The 28,000-nt window shown below is 46.2% G+C and overlaps 2 protein-coding genes across 5 annotated transcripts in view; one reads left to right on the top strand and one right to left on the bottom strand.

Annotated features, from left to right (window-relative positions):
- LOC112265173 (ankyrin repeat domain-containing protein 13B) overlaps window positions 1-5,110 on the bottom strand; it is a 36,322-nt gene extending 31,212 nt beyond the window's left edge. Inside the window, exon 1 of the mRNA XM_024442258.2 lies at window positions 4,569-5,110. Coding sequence (XP_024298026.2) covers window positions 4,569-4,676 — 108 coding nt within the window. The 5' untranslated portion in view covers window positions 4,677-5,110. The remainder of the gene's footprint in view (window positions 1-4,568) is intronic.
- Window positions 5,111-5,594: 484 nt separating this feature from the next.
- Window positions 5,595-27,988, top strand: LOC112266072 (G protein-coupled receptor kinase interacting ArfGAP 1). Of its 4 annotated transcripts, none has more exons than XM_042295968.1 (20): window positions 5,595-6,044; window positions 8,698-8,831; window positions 9,695-9,807; window positions 10,178-10,283; window positions 10,535-10,621; window positions 10,987-11,117; window positions 11,415-11,509; window positions 11,919-11,961; window positions 12,633-12,659; window positions 13,438-13,486; window positions 14,046-14,118; window positions 14,932-15,029; window positions 16,067-16,178; window positions 16,499-16,626; window positions 17,744-17,896; window positions 23,918-23,998; window positions 24,307-24,383; window positions 24,622-24,798; window positions 24,954-25,017; window positions 25,261-27,988. In XM_042295968.1, the coding sequence occupies exons 1-20, from the start codon at window positions 5,993-5,995 to the stop codon at window positions 25,474-25,476; spliced, it is 2,016 nt and encodes a 671-aa protein (XP_042151902.1). In that variant the 5' UTR covers window positions 5,595-5,992; the 3' UTR covers window positions 25,477-27,988. The 4 variants fall into 4 exon arrangements, with proteins under 4 accessions (XP_042151902.1, XP_042151903.1, XP_042151904.1 ...); XM_042295969.1 differs by having other exon boundaries at window positions 24,625-24,798; XM_042295971.1 differs by lacking the exon at window positions 5,595-6,044 and adding an exon at window positions 6,369-6,566.
- The last annotated feature ends 12 nt before the right edge of the window (window positions 27,989-28,000 follow it).

The following is a 28,000-nucleotide window of genomic DNA, read 5'->3' on the forward strand; positions in this document are numbered from 1 at the left end:
CATCCTGCATTCCGTCCCTCCCTTGGTCCTCCCCTCTCTCCCTCTCCTACGCCATCCTTCCTTCCATCCCTCGGTCCTCCCCTCTCTCCCTCTCAGTGGAAACTGCATAATTGATAGACATCTCTGTCTGGACTATCTACTCCTGTACTTCGCCTTAATGTTCTCTGGCAGCTACTTAAACCAACATCAATCTTTCATTTGGAGACCAAAATATGTTTGTGGTGCGTGGAGGATGCATGCATGAGAATCATATGTGTGCTCATTGGGAGGGGAGAGGGGGGGGGTCAACTTGTCCCCCTTATTTTCAGTGTTACCCTCTTTCAATTCGGGGGTTAACATGTACAACTGTGATTGATCCATTTTCAATATTCGTAGGAGAGTTATAGCCTAGTTATAGCCAAACGTTATACACACGCTTGGGATAATGTATCTTTATGTAGTCATTCTCTATGTGAGTGTATGGTGTAAGTGGAGCATATACAAATGAGACCACACCATCAGATGCATGTGTGTGATCGACCTATAAATATCTCAAAATAACTAAATATCATTACCATCTCTCTACCACCAAATGCAGGCCAGAGAGAGAAAAAGAGGCCAGAGCAGGAGTGAGTAGTTGGAGCCTGAGAGTCTGAGCGAGAAGGATGGCTGGGCAGAGACAAGATGAAAGCAGCAGAGGGACTGAGGGAGGATGGAGCTGGGTGAAATAACTCTGCCTTGGTCAGTGAACCTGTCACAGGCAGGGCGGGGAGAGATGTGTGTCTCTCCCTCCTCCTCCCTCCTGCTCCTCGAGAACAGACGTGACTTGTGCGGTGCAGTGCCTCAGACAGCACTTGTCTCTGATACATGTCCGACTGAAGAGACTCCAACACTAAAGAATGGGGGTGAAATGATCACCTCGACATTTATACTTGGGATAATATTCAAACCAATGGAAAACCAGTCGGCTACAGCCTTTAGTGTTGAATCACCACTAAACCTCACAATCCGTCAATTGATGTTTTCACACTTGTGTTCGCGTTTCAAACCAATGTCAAACCACCATTATGCTACACGTTTCACTGTTAAATCACTAAAACTTTTAAGACGCATTATATTGGCAACGTGTCTCGTAACCACTGTTGTCACTTGTCAGACCACCATAAGACTAATGTAATGACATGCATTACTTTGCTCCGCGATAGGAGACAACAGATGGTATTTCTGTGTGAAGGGAGGAGGAAGTTGTGAATAGAGAAACAGCGGATAGAGGAAAGTCCTCCACAATGCAAAGCGAGGAGGAACCTATTATCTCTAAGGTAGGAACATCACATTTGTTCTCATGCACGGAATAGAAGATGAACATACCCTGGATTTGCATAATCAAATGACAACAAGATGACGTGGTTAAGCAAACATCAAGTAACTAGAGTAACTAACAGGTGAAATCAATGAACAAAAATGAAAGATAGGGCTACGTTCAAGAACACACAGAAACAGGGCTATGTTCAAGAACACAACGAAACAGAACACAAGGTTGACTAAGAAAATAAATACAGAACCTTACAACATTGTTTGCTAACCATTTATGTGGCAGGCCAGACAGTAATGAAATCAGATATGGTCCTCGAAGTATCATTCATTTCCTCTTTTCCATTTCAGGCACACAACGCAACACAATATTAACAGGGACATCTTTTCAATCTTTAAGGAATACTGTTGTCTGTTTCTGTCCTCTCTCTCGGTTAAAAGCTTTCCACAATTTAACTAAATCTATTCCCATCACATCCTTATCCCTAGTGACACTGCACTGCTGCAATTAGTGTAGAGTTTCATTAATCTGTAGAGGTAAGAAGAGGGGACAGCTAGGGGAAAACTAAGATACGATGGGTGCGTGAGTGAGAAACAGACGGAGGGGAGGATGGATGGTCAGTATACCGGGTCAGGGAAATGTACTGTAGATTACAGGCAGGGATAGACAGATGGTATAGCAGAGACAAAAGAGGAAGGAAGACAATGTAATTTATGAGGCCAGTCTCCACCCAGTATGATATAATCAGATTTTAAGACTGCTGAGTTGACATGATCGCCCAGCTGAGCCTGTGAGCATCGTACACATTAGTGAGGAAAGTGGGCAGGGGAGAGGGGTGGTGGGGTGGGGGAGAGCTGGCGGTGGTGGTGTCCCCTCCTCGCCTCACTTTGGAGGAAGGATGGGGAAGTCATTTTTAGAAAAGGACCGTGTTCCATTTCAATCATATCTGGGATGCATTTTTAGTGGTTGGATCAGGATATCGTGATATGTTGCTGCACAGTGCTGTTATTCCTTCCTCCCTTTCCCTCCTCCCTCCCTTCACTATCCCACTTGCATCCTCATGTTACTTTACAACCTCTGGCTATCCCTCTTTGTCTCTACCTTGTTGTCAGCTCTCTTCACAGAATCCCTCTTTGTTTTATGACACTGCTTAAAGAAAGCTGCAAATTGAGCTCCCCCTCTTCACTCTCCTCCCTGCTCAATTTAGATGTTTTACTTTTGCTCTTAAGTGCTTCTTCTTCTCCTTCCCGGCTTCCCTTTTCACTGTGCGGTCGTTACATTGATACCCAATACCAATAACATTTTCTGTCTCTCCTGGTGCAGCACTTCTCTGTTCTTCCCTCACAGAGGCGCAAGCATTGCTTACCCTGCATGCACTTGCTCCCTACACCCTGTGCACTTCTTGCGTTCTGCACTCCTTTCGATACCATTGATCCTTGACACATATGCAACCACCGTCGGCCATATCCAATCCACGCGTGCACACTTGACCGTCCATACAGCCAGCCAGTCAGTCTGGGAGTTCCAGACAGACAGTTGGCCAGCCAGTGTAACTCTTCCCCTGATGGAGCCATAAACACACCTCAATAAGCCCGCAGGCTTTGCCAAGAGAGGCCAGGATTTATCTGTCAGCACCCTGTAAATTACATCAACTGGGGGTGCTTTATATAGTCATAATCCACGGGGCTCAGGCTTGAATCATCACCAGCATCACAGTGCTCTGCATAGCATTGCATCCGAGCCAAGAGGTGCTAGGTCCGGGTGTTTACCCTACCTTTTAACGGTGTGCACTGTCAAATAAAGTTGCATTTGGATTTGCACATAAATATGAGAGTGCATGACATTTGAGTCGGGTTCGGCGACGTGAGCGAGAGTAAACTAGTCTTACGAACGTCCGATCAATGTTTATATTTGTAAATAAGGTGTCGGTCACAGTTACCGGACATATGAAGGGCATGCAAATATTCCCCATTAAACAGTTTCTTTGGCTCACATTCAGAGTGGAAAAACAACCCCAGACCGTATGTTGATGTGACAGTGTTACAGTAGGGAAGCCAAGCCTGTACTGCACATCAACCTGGTGTATAATAGGCAGCAGAACAGGGAACTGGCATTTCAGTCTAATGTCCTTTAAAACCTGCACTCTCACCATTGCTTACCATGTCTTGTCAATATACAATTCCTAGCATGATAGGCTTTGTATTATAAACGCATGTGATTAGTCACGCTGGAAATAATAAGGCTCTGGAAATAATGCAGATCCTCGTGAGAAATCTGAATTCAAATCTGTGCATAGTGTGCAGGTTATGGTCTTATTCATCCCACCGAATTGTCTGTGTGGCTGGGAAACTGCATGAAACCTCTTATGTAATGTGCTAGGTATCCCATATTCTTGCAGAGGTCGTTCATTTAAGATAGTATTTTTTCAGATGTCTGTCTGTCATGCCTTGTGTCCATCAGTCCATCCTGTAGTACCCATTTCCATTGCATGCATGCATCATGTTCTACATATTTCTGGGTTCAAATAAATGGAGGGACTGGCTGAAATGTTCCGACAGTGCATCCCAGAAAGAATACATGAGCGCCTATGCAATTTCATTCTGTAGGTATGGAGATATCATAGAAATAGTAAACATGGCAAAACCACACATCCTCTTCTGACAGCCAAGGCAAGGCTGGTATTATTTCCATCATTGTGCATCAATTCGCCCACATTATCTGCATTGTCTCCCACGGTTTCCTCCTCTTCATTTAGGTGGTGGGAAGATACAGTATTGGACACAACACGAAACAGTATTACAAGCAGCTTTACACACGCACAGCCACAGCTTGCAAAAATGTAACAAATAGCAAGGAAATAGTAATGGAATCCTGGAGTAGGCTAGAGGAGATGATTTCAAGAATAGTAAACGTTACAATGTTGCAAGTTCATGATGTGCTCGCCAAATACAATGACCTCGTAAGAAATTGTAGCAAAGCCTCGACACATTTTCAGATTCCCACTGAACGACAATGCTGGAAACACATTTCAAACGAGGTTTACGCTATTTCATGGCAATTTCTCGAGGTAAAGTCATGGCAGGTAGCCACCTATTGAAACATATGTAACTTCCTCACCACCTCCTACCGTTCAATTCAATCAACGAGCTCACGGTTCGGTGAACTGTGGTCACACTAGATGGTACACCTAACCTAAACCTATCCAAATGTTATTGGCACGGCCCACGCTTTTTTTTTTACCAGATAGACGAGGACTTGTCGCCCGAAGACTCCTCACCTGCTCGTTCGCGGATAGCGCTTTCTCCAGCATCCGATGTTTGTTGTGCCACACCATATCGTGAATAGGATAACGACTCTTTTCCGGAGTTTTCTTAGCAGAAATCATCTTCGGTTCATAGTTCGCCTTCTCCTCTGTTTATTTTGTTCCGTATAAGCCTATCACTTAATACTTCGCTATTGACCGACTACGCTGATATTATCGCTCTGTCGTGACATGTCACTTTACAAGACATGCCTTCCGCATTATAATGATAGTATGAATAAAACGTGTAAATGATTTCCCTTGCAGTCAGTTGGTTATGATACACACTCGTCAATAAACAGCCCTAGATCTAAGAATCACCAAGAGATCCCTTACTTGTATTTAATTTAGCCTACTTCTGTTCTCCATGCCCTGCCCCTCTCATACCTTTATCTTCCTCCTTGAATAAACTAGCGAGGCAGTCGCCCATCTATTCTCCGCTCCCTCCCATCACAGCGAAGGCACTGTTGTGAGACAGTGGTGACAGCCCGCAAATAAAAATGTAAGCAGCCAATCAAATAGAAGGGATGCTGATGAGCGTGATGTAGAAGATGCACGCCCGTAGAGTGGCTACATACGCCACCTACCAGTCATCAGGAGTTAGTAATTCACTTCATATTAATAAACTAAACAATCAGCCTGTGCCATAATCACATCCAAATAGCCGACACCTTTGATGCTGTCTATTGGCTAGGCTATAGCAATGTTTTTGCAACACGAAGCTCTCTGAACATTTATCCCCGTTTTGGTAAAAATTGGTCAACTTTTAAAACATCAGAACTGCCAGCCACCACTATTTCTCGCTTATATCCTCGCTTGTGATATAGGCTAGCCTAAACCACTATAAAGCGTTACAAAACATAATAAAATAAATCATATCCAGATAACTAGCTAAATATATGAACATTTAGAATAAGATGGGTGTACCCCTACGTGCACGGATATTGATGAGATTCCAAGCTTTTGACGAATACGATAAAGGTTAAATATTATTTTAGAGATACCTCTATTCCCATGGCATTGGTGAGAGAGTGGCGATCAGAGCAAGGGGGAGAGAGTGAGTCGAGTGACAGGCAGGAAGGATCCCAGTTAGCCTAGTTAGGTCTCGATATTTGCCATGCTGTGTGAGCTATTGTTTTTACACCCCTCTAGATATGAGCTAGCCAGTAATAATCATTCCACTGACGAGGCCTGCGACTCACTACATCAGACGTTTAGGACTGAAACCGCGTAGGAAGAAAAGGAAAAGGGGTAGCTTCGGGCCGGGAGAGCCGAAGACCACATCGCCGGCTTCCGGGGATTCAGGGCAGCATCGAGAAACGGCAGACGGCGGTCTTCGGAAGGGCGAGCATCAATATATAATTTGGATAAATAACTACTACTGCAGTGGAACCCTAAACATGTCAAGAAAGGTCCACAGAACCGAAGTATGTGCCGACTGCAGTGCAGCAGGTACAATGCTAACGGAAACAATGTGTTGTTTTAGTCTTTGAGATGGACTAGCTGGCGACATTTAGGTGGGACGGCGGAGGCCTGTGTGCCCGCTGTCAGTAGTACAAGAAAACGGCGCAGGTTCCCAGGCAGTTAGTCAGTCAGGCCTTTAAACGGAGTTACATTTGCATTTTCAGTACGTGTCGATAAATGAAGTGACTAGAAGGTTACTTTGGTCTAGTTGCTTTGGTTTATTGGATGAATTGTAGTGTGGCAGATTTGTTTCGCCTGCTTTTACTAGCTCGCTGCCCAGCGCAACTAACGTTAGCCAACGTCAGACGTTTGTTTGCGTTTCTCTTGGTAGCTAGCGAACGTTAGGTGTGTTAGCTACCAGCTGGACGTGGCGGTTACTTACCTAGCTTGCTAACACATGAGAGAGGGCGTCTGTCTTGTCTAACTTGAATAGCTTGCTATCACAGCTTTCTGTCAGTGAAGTTGTCTCTGCAGCTAGAACTGAGCTGGCCACACGGGCTAACTGGCTAGGTAACTAGTTCATTTTGAAGACGCCAGGCTAATTAGCTAGCTAGTTTGGCTTGTCTTCCTCTATAATACTTTATTTTAAAAAATGCTTTTATAAATGTGATCAATTCCAAGTTGTAGCGTGTAGATAGTTAGCTAGTATGCTAACGTTAAGAGTCGAGAAGATTAGCTGAACGTTGTTACTGAGATAGATAGCTAGTTAAATTATAATAAAAATAGTAGTTTAAGCTAGTTGGCTAGCTAGCTGCCTGCAACTAACCAATGCCAATGGGTTAGCAAACAGTGCGGCGTTGATAGTAGCACTAGTAGAGGATGTGAATCGTGCCTGTATTCTGGACCCCTGCCCTGTTTAGACGGCTCCATCTGTAGGCAAAAAGACAAACACTTTTAGCTTAATCCTCCTGCTCATAAAATCCTAAATTGTCTTGCAAATCATGAAGGCTACATTCTCCAACTCTGTTTTTCTGCAACATTATTGTGCCCCCGCAACTCTGATGTGATGGCATCCTGGCCGGCATAGCCTTGGCCTTGCACATTTAGCCCCACCTGCCTCAATGTTTTGGAGAGGAGAGTTTGGGATGGGGGTGGGTTGCATGGCAGCTGCTCTCTCCTTCACAGCTGCTCTCCTTTCAGGAATGTGATTCTGCTCTGTGAGCCTCTTCTGCACCATCCCAGCTGATTTATGACACTCCTGACCATCACTCCTCTGCAGTTACCTGCGTTAGCCTGGCCTGCCTGTATACCTACTCTGTGTGTGCACTGTGCAGTTTCTTACTTGCAGTCTACCGTCAGCTTTCTGCGGCCTCAGCGAGCTGCTGACCACGCCACTAGTGTGTGACTCCTTGCAACACTCCACACTGGAATAGCTACGGAAACACCTAAACAACCTCCATATTGTGGAAGAAGTCATATAGCCACTATAGGCTATTTGTTACTGCCAGTATGCTCATAAGGACTTTTTGTTTTTCTGTCATATGATCAGAGTTTTATGGATTGTGATGGGCACCACAGCATGTGGTAGAATGCTAGACTGAAGAGGGGGCTACATCCTTCAGTAATGTTGACTGTAGATCTAGTGGTAAAAGAGACTAGAGTGGCCCCATATGCGCTGTGTGTGTAGCCTAGGTCAGTGTCTGTGTGAGTGCATGCGTATGAAATCACATTAGGCGCTGCACACACTAAGTGAAAATGGAGAGGAAGAGCAATGGAGCTGTTCTGTGAAGCTTGGATTATGACAAGATTGAACTTTTAGTGTCAATGAATGGAATCTATACCGATGAAGAGCCCTGTGTCTCTTCACATTTGGTTTAGCGCTCTGCTTTGTCCTGCTCTGCCATGGGTACAAACCCAACAATGAATTGCTGCTTTTCATAGATTACAATATTTGAAAACAGTAGGCATGCTTTGTTGAGTATTGCCAAAATAGCTATTTGTTTCAAAATTGTCCCTCAAGAACAGATCTCTCTCTGCATGTATTTGCTCCGCCCCAGCCCAGTCTCTTAGGCTTGGCTCTTAGGCCTACCAATTGAGAGAGAAAAAGAATGTGCCATCTATTTCCTCGGACAGAATGTGTTGTTTGAACCTCTTACACAGTTAGCTTAGCTTAATTGTAGCAGGATCCTGAGGGTGTAGGCTAACCTTGCCCCAGCCAGACTTATTGACTAGACTTTGTGGCCCATGGTTCTCTCTGTGCCCATTGAACTCTGGACTTGTCTAGTATGATGATCTCATTACCACCTAAAGGCACAATTGGGTGGTACTGGATTTCTAAAGGTCAGACTTGTATTTAGGCTATACAGTATGACGCTAATAATAATGGCGTTTTGTTGTTCTTTATGGTCCCGAGAACTCCTTTTTAAGTGTCATTGTAAACTCCACATGTCAGGCCAACTGTCAACCTATTTGTCACTCTCACAGTAGGCTTTTTTGATTATTTTAAATGTATGCAGTAAACAATAATGTCATATATTAGGCCTAACTTTATTCCCAGTAAAACAAAGCTATAGGCCTAATGATGAACCTGAGATGGCCGAGTAGCCAGTCAGCGGTGGGTCTTTGCTAAATAGCCTAAGTTGTACACACCCCACCCCTCTCCGTCCTCTCTCTCACGTTATCTCTTTCTCTGTGTTTTCAGATCCAGGCTGGACCAGCATCAACAGGGGCGTTCTGATCTGTGACGAGTGCTGCTCTGTGCACCGCAGCCTGGGACGCCACATCTCCATCGTCAAGCACCTGCGGCACAGCGGCTGGCCCCCTGCACTGCTGCAGGTACCTGGGAAGGGACAAGATAGGGGTCTGGGCTGGAGGGGTACTGGACACTGGGGATCATTACCGATGGGTGTACACGTAGCCTAGCAACCCAGTGGCTAAATGACAAGTAAACCAATTCAACCAATGTATTAGGCCTATACCTGTTTATTACGGATTTATAACATGTATATCCATAAACTAAAAATGAACACTTAATAAACTACATGGGAATTGCCAGGGACCTCACAATATTACGATATTTAGATTCTATATATATTGTGATTTTATTGAGAATTGATGTTCCAAACATATTGCTCACTATATGTCTGCTGCAGAGAGACGAGCAAGCATGGAAATAAAAGCGCTGAAAACATGTTGGCCCATTATTTAAAAAGATGGCGGTCAAGTTATAGGATGGAAAAATACTGGTATTTGGCGCAGGCACAGCCGACTAAAGCTACCTAGAAAAACAATTAAATACATTTATTGTCCAAAATAATATTGCGATATGTAACTATCGATTTTTATTTAATTTTTTTCACCCTTTTTTTTCTCCCCCATCACTAATATAAAGTAAGAGTGATACCTGGCAGCTGGACAGATAAGATTTGAAAATACTTTTGTTAGGAACTGGCTTTTAAAAAAAAATTATTTTCACATTATTTGGACAGGATGGAAATGAGTGGGGAGGTAGATGCAGAGAGTGGCGCAGGGGTTGGTATTCACACCCACGCTTGGTGGTGTATAGTTGCTGCTGGCGGTGGCGTTACCCACTAGACCAGCCTCAGGCACAGGAAGAGGCTTTGATTAGCTCTAAGAGGACGTTCCAAGCAAACATTAGATCCTTTCATGTTAGGGCGGTGTTGTTGTGTGTGTTTTAGATGGTGCAGACCCTGGCCAGTAATGGGGCTAACTCGATTTGGGAGCACTCCCTGCTTGACCCAGCGCAGGTGCAGAGCGGCCGCAGGAAACCCAACCCACAGGACAAAGTCCAGTAAGTTTATTTTGTTTCACAACATATTTCACGAAACATCAGATGAGAACCAATTCTCATTTACAATTTTGACCTGGGTGGGAACATTCCCACTTACCTATCGTCTCTGTTTGTGGAACTCTCCCCCACCAAGAGATTTACTTTCACTTGGTCAATTGTTATAGTCTGATCAGGCTAATAAGCTTATGTGTTAGATGCAGCTCAGCCTTGGGTCATTAGCTAGTATCAGACTGTTATGGGATCAGAGAGGATTTGGCCCTCGGTGTCTCCTGCTGCAATGATTCATACAAAGAGCTGATGTCTTACCCAGTTTGTCCCTACTCTCTATCTGTGTGTGTGTGTGCGTGTGTGTGTGTGTGCGTGCGAACAGCCCCACCAAGTCCGAGTTCATCCGCGCCAAGTACCAGATGCTATCCTTCGTCCACAAGCTGCCGTGCCGCGATGACGACGGTGTTACCACCAAGGACCTCAGTAAGGTGAGGCCCCGCCCCCTCAGGTCAGGGGTCAGAGGGTGACGTCCTTCACTGGCTGGGCAATGCCTGGTGGGCCGGGCTACCTCCACTGAGGCTCTACACACAGAGCCTGCCTTTCTTCTTCTCTCCCCTGTAGGCAGGAAGGAAGCACCTTAATGACACCACAGGAATAACTATTGGATGCTTCTGTGTGGACCTATTAAACACCACTAATGAGGGGATTCACAGGGTCTCTCTCTCTCTTTCTGTCTCAGCAACTGCACTCCAGTGTGAGGACGGGGAGTCTGGAGACATGTCTACGGCTGCTGTCCCTGGGAGCACAGGCCAACTTCTTCCACCCGGTGAGACCCATACCACCTCCTGTTACTGCAAATTACCCACTTTCTCACCACTCACCCTCCCACCCCCTGTTATGACAAATATCCCACTTTCTCACCACTCACCCTCCCACCCCCTGTTATGACAAATTACCCACTTTCTCACCACTCACCCTCCCACCCCGTGTTACTACAAATTACCTACTTTCTCACCACTCACACTCACAACCCCTGTTACTGCAAATTACCTACTTTCTCACCACTCACAACCCCACCTGTAGAGTATCGGTCCAATCGGTCTATGCTGTGTCCATGCTCCCTTAAATCCCTATTTTAAGTAATGAGGTGTGTGTGTGTGTGTGTGTGTGTGTGTGTGGTTGTCGTCTCAGGAGAAGGGCACCACTCCACTCCACGTGGCAGCCAAGGCAGGCCAGGTTCTGCAGGCAGAGCTGCTGGTCGTTTACGGAGCCGACCCCGGAGCTCTGGACATCAATGGACGCACACCCATGGACTACGCCAGGTAGGCTACACCAGGGGTCTATTCATTAGTGTACACTGTGGCAAAAAAAAGTTTTGCATCGGAAAACAGGGGTTTCTCATTGGACAAGTTCAGGTAGTCCCTTTCCGTTTTGGCCATGTTTGCTTTTGTTACTTGTGAATACACCCCTGGCTCACTCTTTTTGAACACACACACACACAGTTTTGTGTGTGACTCTATCAAGGTAGTCAGTTTTTTTTGTTTCTGCTGCATTGTCAGTAAGCTTTTTTCATATGTACAGTTATAGGATCTGATTGTGTGTGTGTGTGTGTGTGGCAGGCAAGCGGGCCAGGTGGAGCTGGCAGAGCGGCTGGTTGAGTGTCAGTACGAGCTCACAGACAGGCTGGCCTTCTACCTGTGTGGCCGACGCCCTGGTAGGTGACCTTTTACCCCTGCCATGGATCTTACAGAGGGCTCAGAGTTGAAGCGATAATCAGTAATCAAGTCGTTGAGATCTCGCTGAGTGGGTATATCCTTCAAGCAGTTAGTATGACTGCAGTTTTGTTGTTAGCCAATGTCAAAGCTTGCTAACAAGAGCTGCCCTCCCTACATTTGAATAACATTGGGCCATTTTTCACTTATGGTCACTAGCTCTCTCCTCGCCGACCGCTAAGTCCCTGTGTGTCTCTTTGTGTCTCCTCCTTGCATTGAACATGCCTGGTTGGTGGTCGCTGATTATCGCTCCAAGTATGGACCTGTTAGGCCTAACTAGTAAGGCATCTTTCACCCAATGACTGTTTTACACAATATAATTGTTTCACTCTATTGTACTCTATCCTGTAGATCACAAGAATGGGCATTATATCATTCCTCAGATGGCTGACAGGTAAGTGTCAACGGGTCATGTGTTCAGGGTCAACAGGGTGGGTGGGAGGAGTATATTTATAAATCTGCACGGTGGTTGATATTTATCATACATGGGGGTGGTTTTTCAGACACAGGGCTAACCGGGGCATTATTGTCTTTGACGTGACATGATATTCTGGCAATGCCTTTTGATTTTCTGGAAATGTTAGGAATACCTTGTAATATGCTGGCACAAGTGAAGTGGCTAGATGTATTGCAGTGTTTTGACCAGTAGGTTGTGCCCTGCCGTTAGTCAGTCTGTACTGCTAGATAGGAGAGGAAGGCCCCTGTTACACTAATGAAACTGACTGCATGTCTGTCTGCTGAGCTACAAGACTTCTACAACACTGTTCTTACTGTACTATACTCTGTACCATACTGTACCGTACTCTTGGAGTTTACCCTTGTGAGCAGTGGAGAACTAGTGGGTGGTATTCACAAAGTGTCTGAGTAGCTGATCGAGGATCAGTATTACCTTAGATAATAATTAGTACGATTATATAGACCGAGGGGGACCTGAGCCTAGATCAACACTCCTACTCTGAGGCGCTTTGTGAATATGGGCCCTCTCTTTTGCTTTCTGCCCGTCTCTTTCTTGTCTCGCTCACTCATTTTCTGTTCTCTCCGTCTGTGCTGCGCTTGTGGAGGCAGAGCTCGCCCTAAGTGTCCGACACAGAGGTATCTTTCGCTTCTCTCTTTCTCCCTCACTCACTCACTCAACACCCCCCCCTCTTTTATCCCATGGGCCTGTCATCTTCTTGCTGGTGTCTGGGAAGGAGGGAGGAATTGCTGTACTATTCTGTCTACCTTTTTATATAGTAGTATTACCTTTTATGATGTCTTGATTCAATAAACAGTGATGAGAGCACTTTGCCTTTAAATAGGAGGCTGGTATTTTATCCCATTATCAGGTTGGCTACTGTATCTCGACCACCAGTACTTATTGTAGATAATACAAGTACTTAGGCCTATCGTTTTGCATGTTGTCAAACCAAAATGGAACGAGGTACAGGTAACTGCCAAAATAAAGGAAACACCAACATAAAGTGTCTTAATAGGGCGTTGTTTTCATGCTCATCTAACCATTGTGACCACTCATGCCCTGTGGATGGGGGCGTTGTTATCCCATGGGGGCATAGCCATGGTAGCCAAAATAATGGCCTGCCCAGCATTTTCATACCTGACCCTAAGCATGATGGGATGTTAATTGGTTAATTAACTCAGGAACCACACCTGTATGGAAGCATTTACTCAAGTGTTTTCATTATTTTGTCAGTTACCTATATATTTCACCTGATTATCTGCCATGGCCTTTGCTTCATGACCTGACACCCCTGCTGTCTCAACTCTCCCACTGCCCCCCCGTTCCATCTATTCCACCTCCTCACCTTTCTCTCTTCACCCCTCTGTTCGTGTCTGTTGTTGTTTCATTGTGTCTGTTTGTGTCCCTGCGTAGCCTGGACCTCTCAGAACTGGCCAAGGCAGCTAAGAAGAAGCTCCAAGCGGTGAGTAGTGCTGGGTGGTCAAAGGGTTGGGGTCATGGGTTAGTGTTAAGGCTGTATATTTCTGGTAAACTTCCTGGGTTGTGTTCATTAGGACAGAAGGGAAAACATTTTGAAATGTTTGGAAATGGAAAACAAGTCCAGGTATCCCTCCCATTTTCAGTCTGTTTTCTTCCATTTGGTGCCTAATGAACATGACCCAGAGCACAAGCTAATCTGATAATAAACTGAAGCAGTGGGCCATGTCTGTATCAGTGACTCTAATTGTCTATGACAAGAGGAGTATGACTTTCTCCATTTTCTGTGTATGGTATAATCGATTCTCCTTTGGCCCAGGCAGCAAAAGGGCCGAGCTCTTTAGTGTAGTGCTATTGTTTGTGTTGACAGTATTGCTGTTCATGATTGTCCTGCAGTTTGCTCTATTATTCTAAGCGTGTGAGTTGTGTATATTTGTCCCTCGCTGGTATTTGTTCTTTTGGTGTGCATTGCTTATGTTTGTCTTGGTCTTGTGTACACTGTGTGTGTGTGTGTGTGTGTGTGTGTGTGTGTGTGTGTGTGACAGCTGAACAATCGATTGTTTGAGGAGCTTGCCATGGATGTGTATGACGAAGTGGACCGCAGGGAGAACGATGCAGGTGAGACACCCCCTCATCCTCTCCTGTGTAACCCATCCTCTGCTTCTCCCTCTCCTCCATCTCTCTCTAGATCTCTCCATCCTGCGCCCCTTTCTGTCTTTGCCTTTTTGAGTCATGCAATTTGTTTGGGCCACTCTGGGTCCAAGTCCCATTCCCTATATAGTGTGCTACATTTCACCAAGCCCTGGTAAAAAAAGTAGTGCTCTATAAAGGGAATAGGGTTCCATGTGGGACGTAGTGTAGGCTGTTCCCCGGGAGAAGGAGTCACTGTTTAGAAAGGAAACGCATCAATAAAGTCTGCTAAAGGGCACTGGGTGAGGTCTAAAATTAGAGGGGGAGACAGGGTGGGAAAGATGGGGGGAGAGAGAGGGGCAATTTAGAGAGGAGAGAGCGAGTTGGTGAAGAAGTGCCTCAGGAATTCTGGAGTCGCTCTCTTTCGCTCTCCTCCCTCGCACTCTCTCTCTCTCAGAAGGAGGAGCAGTCACAGACTGCGTTGTCTGACATACTCTCCGCAGGTAAGCAGGATGGGGTAGAGGCAGAGTGCTGGACACACACAAGCGCGTGCGCACACACACAAACACACACAGCTCAAGGTATACCAGGACATTTTTAGGAGGAGAGAATGTGTAAGTCTGTAACCGTTCTGTGGTCTGTTCCAGTGGAGCTGTGCACCGTGTTTATGTGTGGGAGGCAGGCAGGGTGTGTTGCTGTGTGTGTTCCAACTTCCAGCTGAAATGACCTTGTTTCTCTCTCACTCACTCATCGATGGATAATGTATCTCTTTCTTTCTCTCCTTCCTCCCCGTTTCCCCAGTGTGGCTGACGACTCAGAACCACAGTACTCTGGTGACGGAGCGCAGCGCGGTGCCCTTCCTGCCTGTCAACCCCGAATACTCAGCCACACGCAACCAGGTAACCACTACTACTATCTCTCACTCACTCACTCACTCACTCACTCACTCACTCACTCACTCACTCACTCACTCACTCACTCACACACACACACAACAAATGAATACAAATTTGACTGCCAGCAAATGCTTGACTATCTTAGTTCCTATGTGTATTTCTCCTTCTCCAACTGCTGTATAAGCTTAGTGATACCAGCAGGCTGAAGGCAATGTTAATCACAGTGACACAGGCAGGCAGTAGAAGGGACTATCGGGAAATCCTCCTAGAGCACGACAGATTTAAAACGGGAACAAAAGGGGAGAACAGAAGGGCAGGCGAAGAAAGAGAACGTCTGGACTGAAATGGAGAGCGAGGGATGAAATTCTATTCATAGTTTTGTGGCTGCACTGGGATGTCTGAGCTTCTGCACTGGCCAGTGGGATGTAGAGACAGCGAGCGAGAGAGATTTTCCAGCTGTGGAGGAGGGTGAGGGGAAATTTAAAAGGGTTGTGTTTGATTGTGTGTCCTCCCTCATTTGGCTAGCTTGTTAGTGTAAACATAGGCCTTAACACGTCAGGACCCTCACCACAGTGAGATCCCTAGATAGGATTGGATTGAATAGCGTTGGAGCCAGCTGACTGGTCAGTAGTAGTGTGTTTTGTTTCATGCCAGAGCGACTGAGGGAGAAAACACACACAGGCTGAGGAGAATGGATTGTGATAATGGTGTGCTCACGGTTGGACCGTGTTTAGAATTGAAACCACATGGATACAAAGCCTGCATTTTTTTGGCCCTTTATGCAAACACAAGCATGCGAATTGCTAGGTGCAATGTTTAGTGTGTGCCTCTCTTACTAAGATCTACTGTAGCCCCTATGACTGTGCTTTTCCACACCACATGACCAGTGACCACAGGACTGCAATACCAGAGACTGTGGCTCCAATTTGGTGTTTGCTTCAATAATACACCAAAAATGTCTGACCTCGTTTTGCTCCTGTAGACATAGGTCTGTGTCGGTGGGTTGTTGAATGTGTCCCTTGCCTGTCTTTGTCTTTCAGGGTAGACAGAAGTTGGCCCGTTTTAACGCTCGTGAGTTCGCAACGCTGATCATCGACATCCTGAGTGACGCCAAGAGGAGACAACAAGGGAAAGGCCTGAGCAGCCCTACTGGTGAGAGAGGGGAGAGGATGAGAGGACAGGGAAGGGGAGCAGAGGGGAGAGGAGAGGGCAGGGACTGAGCCAGTTCAAATATGAATGTGTTTTAGCACGCACTTCAGTCAATCCATCCATTGCGATGTATGAGTGAAACGGAGAAGCTACTGAGATGTATTTTAAATGGCGGGGTTGCCTGGTTGTCATCGCTAGTTGAGCTGTAGTTTTCCAGATATGTCTGTGGCTCAATCTCAGTGCGTCTTTCTCCGATTCCTTACATCCTATCTCCTCCTGAGCCAGGGCCTATGTTGTTGCTCTGCTCTGATCCAACACTGTAGACTCTAGTCTGGACCTGGGGGCCGACGACGACCAGCATGACTACGACAGCGTAGCGTCGGACGAGGACACGGACAGCGAGCTGACCACTCAGAACAACAACAACGCGCAGCGCAACAACCGGGCCAAGGTGAGGAGAGAAGGGCACAGAAGGACGGCAGGGTTGTGTTCATTAGGCATCAAACTGGGATCTACCTGAATTTGTCCAATGGGAAACGTTTTGCACCGGTTTGCACTAATGAATACACCCACAGGGCTGTGTTCACTAGGCCCCAAGCAGCCTGAAACATAGTGAAAGGGGGAGGTACTATTCGGAACTGGCCTAATAAGAAGTGCTTGTTTTCTTTTTCCATAGAGTACCAGAGAACAGCCTAAGTATTCCCCTTTAACCTAGTAAATAGATGGATAAAATGTGTACTGAGAGAAATGGAGGAGGGAAGGGATGGAGCTAAGTGACCAGGAAGTGGTGCTATGGTCCCTGCTTGGAGTTATTAGAGGCACTTCAGACGTATCAAGCATCTCAGAATAGAAGTGCTGATCTAGGATCAGGTCCCCCCCTGTCCATGTAATCATATTCATTGTGATCTAAAAGGCAAAACTGATCCTAAATCAGAACAATGTTCTTCTTCGCTTCTTCTAGTGATTGCAGTATTATCCCCAGCGGCCAGCAGTGTCTTGCTCCCCGCCTGTCCCAGCATGCCTTGCGGGAGTGGCAGTGCTGCTACTGCTGCCACATACTTCCACAGTGATATCACAGCTATTCTGGGTCTCCAATCAGAGGAGCATTGTTCCACGAGCAGGGGAGGAGAGGGAGTGCAAGAGGAGGGGAGAGGGCAAGCGAGAGGAGAGGGGGGTGAAAACCCTGTTAAAGCAGGCACCCACAGACAGGACGTGGTGGAAAAGCTGCTGGAAAATGAGAATTTAAGGTCCACTTTGTGACGAAGCTCTGTTCTGGTCTCATACAGACAGAAGCTCTGTGCTTCTCAGATATGGCTGAGCTGTGAATGGATGCGGATGCTGTTCAAAGTCATTTCCAGTTGAAAAGAGATTTCTCAAAAATGGTTTGTGTTGTATGTGAAACGGTAGTTATTTTAAGCTGCGCTCAGACTTCTCCATTTACTGCTAAGAGGGATGATGAAATCTAGTGCATCTTATTGCACAGACAATAACCCACATAAACGACTCCCGAATACTTGTGTTTGTTTTTAGATAGAATTAAAACTATTTCTGTGTGTGTGTCCCCTCAGAGCATGGACTCGTCAGACCTGTCGGACGGGCCCATCACTCTGCAGGAGTACCTGGAGGTTAAGAAGGCCCTGGCCTCCTCCGAGGCTAAAGTCCAGCAGCTGATGAAGGTCAACAACAACCTGAGTGAAGAGCTGCGCCGGCTGCAGAAAGAGGTAGGGAGACGAGATAAAAAGGCAGGGAGGATGGCAGGGAGAGGAGGGAGGTATGGATAGAGTGATGGAGGGAAGCCTGCATGATGGAAAGACGGAGGAATTCCAATATGTCTAAAAGTTTGTGTTGTTATGCTCCCAAGATGTGCTTTTACTAATTATAGTGGAAGATGTATCTCTTCTGCCTCAGTATATTAGTGTGTTGTCACTATCAGTGTTGGTCTACTCTGTTCCCAGAGCTGTCCTTATACTGTAGTAAGCAAGTTGTGCAGCTCAGAACAGTATCTGTTGGTGTAAGCACTGCAGTTTGTTCTTCACTGTGTCAAATATCAGGTTTGACTCCCATCTGTTACGCCATATGTAGTCACTTTGTTTCCGTTCCGTCTCTCCATGGTGCTGTTATTCTGTTCTCATGAATGCCTGAGCTATTGTCCCATGTCTGTCATCACTCATGTCTAACACAAGGAGAAATACCAGCCCCTGCACACACACTTGGAAAATGCACAGCAGTTCTCTTCCAGTGTTGATAGTTTGACAGGTACATACAGGTAAAACGGTGTGGGCTAGAGCAGCCCCCGTCGTACACCTCAATAAACAATGCATGTGTGGTGCTCTTATTTTCCAAGATACGAAAGATCAACCCCCAGTACTGCCAATATCTATGTTTATTTGGTTAAGAGAACCCAGCATGTCGTTATACTCACTAGATTGACATGCAAGCCAGTTTAAGCCCTTATATCCCCCCATCAGTATAGACTCCCTATAAACTGTTAGTCTTACCTCCATCCATATCTAGTATGTGGTTAGCTAAATGAAGCTCCCTGTACAGTACTTGTGTATGTGGATGCGTGTCCGTGTGACCTTTGAAACATTCAGGTGACCTTCCTCCCCCCGTCCCCACCTCTCCCCGTAGATCTCGCGGATGCAGACGGAGAACAGTGCGTTGCGGGGGGGCCAGGTCGGAGGAGGAGGGGGAGCTGGCGGTTTGGGAGGCGGGGGAGGAGGCAGCCCTGCACATTGGCCAGGGGGGGTGCGAGGCGGGGGAGGTAGGGGAGGGGACCACTCCAGCCTAGCTGTGTCCTCGGCTGTGCCTTCCCACCGGAGGGACAGACAGGCTTTCTCTATGTACGAGCCGGGGTCTGCTACCCCCAAATCCCACTCCCACTCCCCAGGCCTGGACTCCCTGACGGGCCGCCTGCAGCCTCTGCACCCCAGTGTAAGTGTGAGCAACGCGCTACGGCCCCCAGGTGGCCGTGGTCATGGTGATATACACCACCTGCCCTCTCTGTCTCTACTGCTGCCTTCCTCCTCTACTGCTGTCTGGCATGCATACACCGCTCACCAGTGGAGCACTCTTCCACTTTAACCCCTAATCTTTGACCCCCAGCCTCTACCGCTGGCACTATGCTTTCTGGGCCAGATGCTGCACGCACGCCCCTGCCCAAAATATATACATGCATACATACACACACACTGCCTAGCCCCTCTACTGAGCCTTCGGCACTGTAGCAAATCACTCTTCGCCTCCATTCATTTCACATGAGTTTCTCTGAGGCTTCTTTGAGTGTAGAAGGTCATGTTGTCAAGGTAAGATGGCAGGTAGCTTTCACGCCATTGATGAGTGAAGATGTCCTGACCTTAGACACTCCCCAATCATAGCTTTCCCATTCCCTACCTCTAGTGTATGCAGCACAAGCACGAGGTGTTAGTGGTTTGACCTGCCCTGTTAGCCATATGCACTTCACAATGGATCCTTCAAGGCAATGTGTCAGTCAGTCACTAACCCACTCGGTCACAGTGGAACTAAGAGGGCAGGCAGACCTATACGAATGTCAGCAGTGCTTGGATCACCTGTTGGGTGTGTTGACAAACAGTGGAAATGAACAGAAAATGGCGGTCGATCTTCTGTGGTCAAAGACGATAGGATGGCCACCAGCTGCGCACGGCCGCCGTTCTTGTTAGTCTGTCGGCGCTCTAAGCTAATGCACTACTTACGCACGCACACACTCACTCAGCCCTGCTTCCAGCCACTCTGACTGGTATGGAACGTGCATAGGAAGCCAGGAGGTAAAGTCAGTCTGTCTCTCAACCTGTCCTGTCTGTCTTTTATTGTGCTCATTGTTGCATCCAACCTTTACGTTCCATTGTCCATGCGGGTGATGCAAATTCACAATGCATACAATGCCTTCGGAAAGTATTCAGGCCCCTTGACCTTTTCCACATTTTGTTACATTACAGCCTTATTCTAAAATTGATTAAATGTTTAAAAAATCCTCAGCAATCTGCACACACTACACCATAATGACAAAAGGAAAACAATGTTTGCAAATTTATGAAAATGTAACGTTTACTTAAGTGTTCAGACCTTTGCTATGAAACTTGAAATTGAGCTCAGGTGCATCTTGGTTCCATTGATCATCCTTGAGCTGTTTCTACAACTTGATTGGAGTCCACCTGTGGTAAATTCAATTGATTGGACATGATTTGGAAAGGCACACGCCTGTCTATATAAGGTCACACAGTTGACAGTGCATGTCAGAGCAAAAACCAAGCCATGAGGTCGAAGGAATTGTTCGTAGAGCTCAACAGGATTGTGTCGAGGCACAGGTCTGGGGACGGGTACCAAAAAATTGCTGCAGCATCGAAGGTCCCCAAGAACACAGTGGCCTCCATCATTCTTAAATTTAAGAAGTTTGGAACCACCAAGACTCTTTCTAGAGCTGGCCGCCCGGCCAAACTGAGCAATCGGGGTAGGAATGGCTTTAGTCAGGGAGGTGACCAAGAACCCGATGTTCACTAGGACATAGCTCTAGAGTTCCTCTGTGGAGATGGGAGAATCTTCCAGAAGGACAACCATCTCTGCAGCACTCCACCAATCAGGCCTTTATGATAGTGGCCAGACGGAAGCCACTCCTCAGTAAAAGGCACATGACAGCATACTTGGAGTTTGCCAAAAGGCACGTAAAGACTCTCAGACCATGAGAAACAAGATTCTCTGGTCAGATAAAACCAAGATTGAACTATTTGGCCTTAATGCCAAGCGTCACGTCTGGAGGAAACCTGGCACCATCCCTACGGTGAAGCATGGTGGTGGCATCATCATGCTGTGGGGGTGTTTTTCAGCTGCAGGGACTAGGAGACTAGTTAGGATGGAGGCAAAGATGAACGGAGTAAAGTACAGAGAGATCCATGATGAAAACCTGCTCCAGAGTGCTCAGGACCTCAGACTGGAGCAAAGGTTCACCTTCCAACCTGTCAACAATCCTAAGCACATAGACAACACAGGAGTGGCTTCGGGACAAGTCTCTGAATGTCCTTGAGTGGCCCAGCCAGAGTCCGGACTTGAACCCGATCGAAACATCTCTGGAGAGACCTGGAAATAGCTGTGCAACGACACTCCCCATGCCAACTTTGTAGCGTCATGCCCAAGAAGACTCGAGGCTGTAATTGCTGCCAACGGTGCTTCAACAAAGTACTGAGTACATGGTCTGAATACTTAAGTAAATGATATGAGGCAAATATACATGTATTTTTTGAATCAATTTTAGAATACGTAACCTAACAATGTGGAAAAAGTCAAGGGTTCTGAATCATTTCCAAAGGCATTGTATTTCAGTTTGGTTTCTGTGCATTTTTCCATGTCTCTCTTTAGTTTGTATTTTGTAGGGCATTAGCAAATGCACAATTTCTTATTGTGTAGTTTGTCAATCTTTTTTTAATAGACCCTAGAGTTCTATATGCTAGAATATATCTAGATAAGTTGTTTACAATGTTATTTTTCTGTGTACACTACCGTTCAAAACTTTGGGGTCACTTAGAAATGTTCTTGTTTTCCATGAAAACATACATGAAATGAGTTGCAAAATGAATAGGAAATATAGTCAAGATGTTGACAAGGTTATAAATGATTTTTGATTTAAATAATAATTGTGTCCATCAAACTTTGCTTTCTTCAAAGAATCCTCCATTTGCAGCAATTACAGCCTTGCAGACCTTTGGCATTCTAGATGTCAATTTGTGAGGTAATCTGAAGAGATTTCATCCTATGCTTCTTGAAGCACCTCCCACAAGTTGTATTGGCTTGATGGGCACTTCTTATGTATCATACGGTCAAGCTGCTCCCACAACAGCTCAATAGGGTTGAGATCCGGTGACTGTGCTGGCCACTCCATTATAGGCAGAATACCAGCGGACTGCTTCTTCCCCAAATAGTTCTTGCATAGATTGGAGCTGTGCTTGTGGTCATTGCCCTGTTGTAGGAGGAATTTGGCTCCAATTAAGTGCCGTCCACAGGGTACGGCATGACTTTGCAAAATGGAGTGATGGAGTTCATTCTTCAAGATCCCTTTTACCCTGTACAAATCTCCCACTTTACCACCACCAAATCACCCCCAGATTATCATATTTCCTCCACCATGCTTGGCAGATTGCATCAAGCAGTCCTCCAGCATCTTTTCATTTTTTCTGTCTCACAAATGTTCTTCTTTGTGATCCAAACATCTCCAAACTTGTCAAGATTTGTCTGTCCATGACACTTTTTTTTTTACAATCTTCCAGTGTCTGTGTTCTTTTGCCCATCTTAATCTTTTCTTTTTATTGGCCAGTCTGAGAGATGCCTTTTTCTTTGCAACTCTGCCTAGAAGGCCAGCATCCCGGAGTCGCCTCTTCACTGTTGACTTAGAGACTGGTGTTTTGTGGGTACTATTTCATGAAGCTGCCAGTTGAGGACTTGTGAGACGTGTTTCTCAAACTAGACACTCTAATGTACCTGTCCTCTTGCTCAGTTGTGCACCGGGGCCTCCCACTCTTTCTATTCTGGTTAGAGCCAATTTGCGCTGTACTGTGAAGGGAGTAGTACACAGCGTTGTACGAGATCTTCAGTTTCTTGGCAATTTCTCGCATGGAATAGAGTTCATTTCTCAGAACAAGAATAGACTTACTTGACTTTGAACGGTAGTGTATGTCTCACATTTGTTACTAATAAGACATTTATAAGTACTTTTTTAAGATGGCATTGCGATACTGTATATCATTAATTTAAAAGTTCAAAAATGTATGTACTAATTGCAGATTTCCCCTTCTTTTAAGTTGTACAGTTTGAATCCCTTCATAGATATTGGACCACACAGTGGTAAAACCCAGTGCTCTGTTGAAAACCACAGATGACGATGACTTCATTGTATGGACATGATTTGTGTATCATACAGCATATGCCAGCATACAAATATTCACATAGATGTCTTCATCTAGTTAGCTCTCCACTAGGGAACAGTGAGTCCAAGAGTGGCCTACTGGCCATACTGTCTGGGAAAACTCGCAGCATAGGCCCTTATGTCAGTGAGCCTGTATCTAAAAAGTGTCTATAACCGTGCTGACTGTATGGGCCTGCATAAAGTGTCTCAGAGTAGGAGTGCTGATCTGTGCTGATCTAATTTTAAAAGCCTAAACTGATCCTAGATCAGCACTTCTAGTCTGAGATGCTTTATGAGTACGGGCCCCGGCTACTGGAGGTCATCTATTGTGAAAGTGGCTAGAGAGGAGACGTGATGTGAGGCAAGCTAATGGAAGTTAACCGGCTCCTCTGTCGTCTTCTGTGTATGTCTGACCGTATGTTTGTGTGTCTGGTAATGTTAATGATGTACTCCTGTGTGTGAGTTTGTCTGGGATAGTGGCTCACTAACTACTTGGCAGGACTTAGGTCAAGACACACATTTTCTTTGAATTCCAGTGAACTTGGGCTGTACTACATTTTCAGTATTAGCCTGTCCTGGAGAAAGTTACTCTGCAGTTTGGCTGTTGAGTTTAAGTTATTTGAGAGAAAAAAAAATCTAATTTGACCTCAGCTAGTATCTCCGTGCACAAAGCTGAGCTGACTCTGCTCAAGCACGTATATCGCATCCCAGTGTCTGTTCGGAATCTTCCTACAAAAAATGTTTAAAAAACATTCTGTCAGGCAGTGTTCCTTCTGCGGTTCCTCTGTTGCTTCTCATCCTCCTCTGAGTTCCTGTTTTGTCCCACCTCCAGGTGAGGAAGGGGGGTCCTGGCGGTCCAACACCCTATGGAGGGTCGCACCTCTCTGGCTCCATGGAGATGGGGAGATACATGGTAAGACTGGCTGACTGTCGCCCTCCTTTACAGTTGGTCAACTCATCTGTGACTTCCAGGCTACTTCGCGACCAACCCCAGACCAGCTGAAACAATCAGTGGCGTCATATGAATGCTGGCAGACACTGTTTTTATAGACCAATGTGAGCTGATGCATTGCCGAGGGTTGTATATTGTGGCTTAGTGGAAATGTTTGTGTGAATGGCTTGCTTTTGGTTGGTCAATAAAGGCCTTACCATACTCTCACTGATGTTAGAATCACTACTGCTACCTTTTTGACGCTGATAATGTGTTCTGTTTGTGCACAGGGTCCTAAAGGAGAGAAGCACGGCAGTGGCACTGATAGTGACTATGACAACACTCAGATGTATGAGCTGTCGCTAAGGTAAGGCGGGGGGAATATCTGGAGCAGATTGCTGCCCAGTGACCGGGTCATTCTGGAGTCTCCCAACATGTAGGAGGGGCAGACAGGCCGGGCTCTAGGGTGTACCTAGACATCTAGCAGACTGTTTGTCTTTCTCAGGGACGTATTTACTGTGGTTATTACTTCAGAGAGGCTTACCTCTGCTCAATGTGTGAAATGCAGGCTAATGTAGAGATTGTACTGTGTGTGTTTCCTAAAGTAGGGGGCGCAGCAGTGAAGAGGAGGGCCGGGGGGATTCGGAGGAGTGGGGTGGGGGTGAAGGGGGTGAGCCAGACCCGACCCTGCCCTGCACCGAAGACGTCATCCTCAAGACGGAGCAGGTGACCAAAAACATCCAGGAGCTTCTGAGGGCCGCACAAGAGTTCAAACACGACAGGTAGGGCCCCGACTACAAGACTCACTCCATGACACAGTCCGGGGAGGCTTACGTTGCATCTGTGGTGGTAACAATAGTTTGGCTTTAGTTGTATCTGTGGTGATAACGAGAGGTTGTATCTGGTGGTAACGAGAGGTTGTCTTGTGTTTCCCCAGTTTTGTTCCATGCTCTGAGAAGATCCACTCTGCTGTCACTGAAATGGCCTCTCTCTTTCCCAAGGTAAGGTTTTGCTCTCTCTTTCTAGATTCTGTATGGTGTGACGCTGACACCGCCAGTTATCATTGCAACAACAAAGAAGTTGCTTGAAACAATAAACCGTTTAAATTGTTGGTGCATGCAAAATAGAACAGCAGAATATATACTGCACATTCTTTGGGACCAAATACAGATTCTAGCTTTAAGCAGTAAGTGTTGTCGCCTCTGTGTCTGACTGTGGCCCCCACCCCTCTCTCTCCGTCTCAGCGGCCTGCCCTAGACGCTGTGCACTGCTCCCTGCGCCTCCTGGCGTCCAGCGCCTCCCGCCTCCAGGTGGAGTGTCGCAAGGCGGATCCCTCGGACCCCTCAGCGCCCGCCGTCGACTACCAGCTGCTCACCCAGCAGGTCATCCAGTGCGCCTATGACATCGCCAAGGCCGCCAAGCAGCTGGTCACCATCACCACCCGCGAGAAGAAACAGTGACGGAGGTAGAGAGGGGACGGACAGGGGAGTGGTGAGGGGAGCTGCAAGACTGACAGAGGGAGCAAGAGAGGGATGGAGGAAGCCTCGATTTCCAAGCTTCCTAGTCAAGTGACGAACGTGACTTGGAAGGTTGGCATCACAAGGGAGAGCGAAATACCAGCCAACGGGAGAAGCTATATTGGCTGCAGACTGAAAAGAAGATCTCTGAGGATGAATAAAGATGAAATGAGAGGAATTGAAGGTAGGGAATGAAGAGCGTGGAAAGACCAGGTGGTAATATTATATGACAATAGAACGAAGCTGAGAAATGCCTCAGCTCTCGCTACTATACCTGAGTGGACTGAGAGTGCAGTTCTGCGGGGCAGGGGACTCTGAAGAGGAGTGTGGACCATTGAGACAGTAATCGCATGTGGGGGATGGACATGGCACAGAACAACAGCGGCTCAGCTCTCATTATCTCACTATGATCTCACTCCGTTGTTCCTTTTGGGGGGGAACACCCCTCTCTGTGTAGCGCCTCCAACCCTCATGAGACCGAGGTAGGCTGGGCCAGGAGCTGGGGCCAGTCATTGTGGCCTACAAGGGGGCCAGGCCTTGGAAGAGAGACACACACTGCTCTACCCCTCTGTCCCTCAGACACCACCTCCTCTGTAGTCCCAGGCTCTGCTAAGGAGGGCCCTTGCTACTCCCTCAGACACCCTGGTACACTACAGCATGTCTTGGCATCGTGGACAGACGACTAGGTGATGTTGTATTGTTTATGTATTTTTTTTTATGCCAATCCGTTGGCCTGTACCTCTGGGGACAAGAATTACTGACTTTTAAAAAAACACTTACACTGGAATAATTGTTATTATTATTATTATTATTATTATGCCCATTGTTTTGTATTATTATTATTATTATTGTCATGAATTACATTATCATGTATGTTTGCTTATTTTGACGTTGTTTCATGTATGATGGTTCCTGTTCAGAGGACCAGGGAGAGCTGTGAGAATACTCACTTGCCTTCTGTCTGGCTGGGACTGGACACACACACACACAAACACTAACTTGTGAAATGGTCCTCAAACACTCCTGGAGCAGTCCAATTCCTCCCGGGTGACATTTCAGTCACTTTATTTCTTCTGCCTGTCATGTTCTAATATGTCAGGAGCCAAGGTGTTGAACAGATGCCAAAGGGGAAGGTGTATAATCTGCTATCAGTGGGAAAAGCCTTGGAAGTGGCATGATATATATTATTGCAGCCATTGGCTGCTTCAGTCGCTAGACAAAGCTCATCTCAATGGCACTACAGTGGGATCCATACAAAGTTCGCTCTTCAACATACGCCAACTCGAAGCAGACTAGCTAGATTGGGAACAAATGTTTTGTGAAAACGACAAACTGCACTTGCTGTAGGTTTGTGGGGGCACTGGGGAATGCTTCCCTGTTTTTTTAATACTGTGCTAAACAAAGTAACGGTCACTTAGCTAAGTGACACAGGCTGACCATGGCACTCCACATATTTAGTTTGATTTCTTAGCTTCAAGGACTTCGGTGATTGTCTGTCAGACGGATCTGGGTCATGTTAATTAGGAACTAAACGGATGAAAATGAACTGAAACAGGGACTACTTGGACCCACACACACATGGCTTGTGTGATCCTGGACACCTGGAAGCTCTTCCATGTTCACTTATCCACACGGTCCCGTCGTTTCACTATCCACCTGACTGTGTGATCGATATTTGATGAACCTGTAGGGGATGAGGTCTTTGATCTTTTCCCAGTCGAATCATGTCCAAAAGATTGTCATATGCAACGTTCCAAACATGATTGCCTTTGCACATGTCCTGCTAGACTGGCTTAATACGTAGTGATGTTGTAGCTGTTTGGGTTCCCTCCGTTGATTTATTTATCGCCAGCTCTTACACACACACACTGGGCCAGTATAAAATACCTTCTTCCCCATTACAATGTCCTCCTTTTACCTCTCAGTCAACCTGTTTATAGAATAGAGGCTTATATATAAACATATTTTCATGCTATTTTTTTTTAAGCTATATGTTCATATTGTGCTTGGGAGGTCAGAGGTATTTACCCACGGTGGGTTCCAGGTCTGAGGGGTACGTGAATAGGGTCTGAAGTCTGCCACTGGTTAGAACTAAACTCATCTCAAGTCTGAGGGGAAAGGGCTGTTTCACAATGCTACGCCTTTCTCCCATCTTAATGGACACCTTAGTATAGGGTCCCTTTTTAGTGGGAATGTTAGACACACACATGCATCCCGCATGCCATGCACAGCGAACACACACTCATGTTGTTCGGACAGTGGCATTGTGCCCCATGCTGTTTTCTGTGTATCATACACCTCTTCACCTGGGAGATCAGTGATGGGAGAATATCTTTTAACACAGGCAAAAACTGTAAAGAGTAGAACATAAAAAAATAAAATAAAAAAAAGGTCAATCGTAATGAAATCTCATAATCTGTACATTTCTAATAAACTAAAAAACAAGTGAATTGTCCTAAATGTATGT

Source organism: Oncorhynchus tshawytscha, linkage group LG13, assembly GCF_018296145.1.
Source record: "Oncorhynchus tshawytscha isolate Ot180627B linkage group LG13, Otsh_v2.0, whole genome shotgun sequence".
Taxonomy (NCBI): domain Eukaryota; kingdom Metazoa; phylum Chordata; class Actinopteri; order Salmoniformes; family Salmonidae; genus Oncorhynchus; species Oncorhynchus tshawytscha.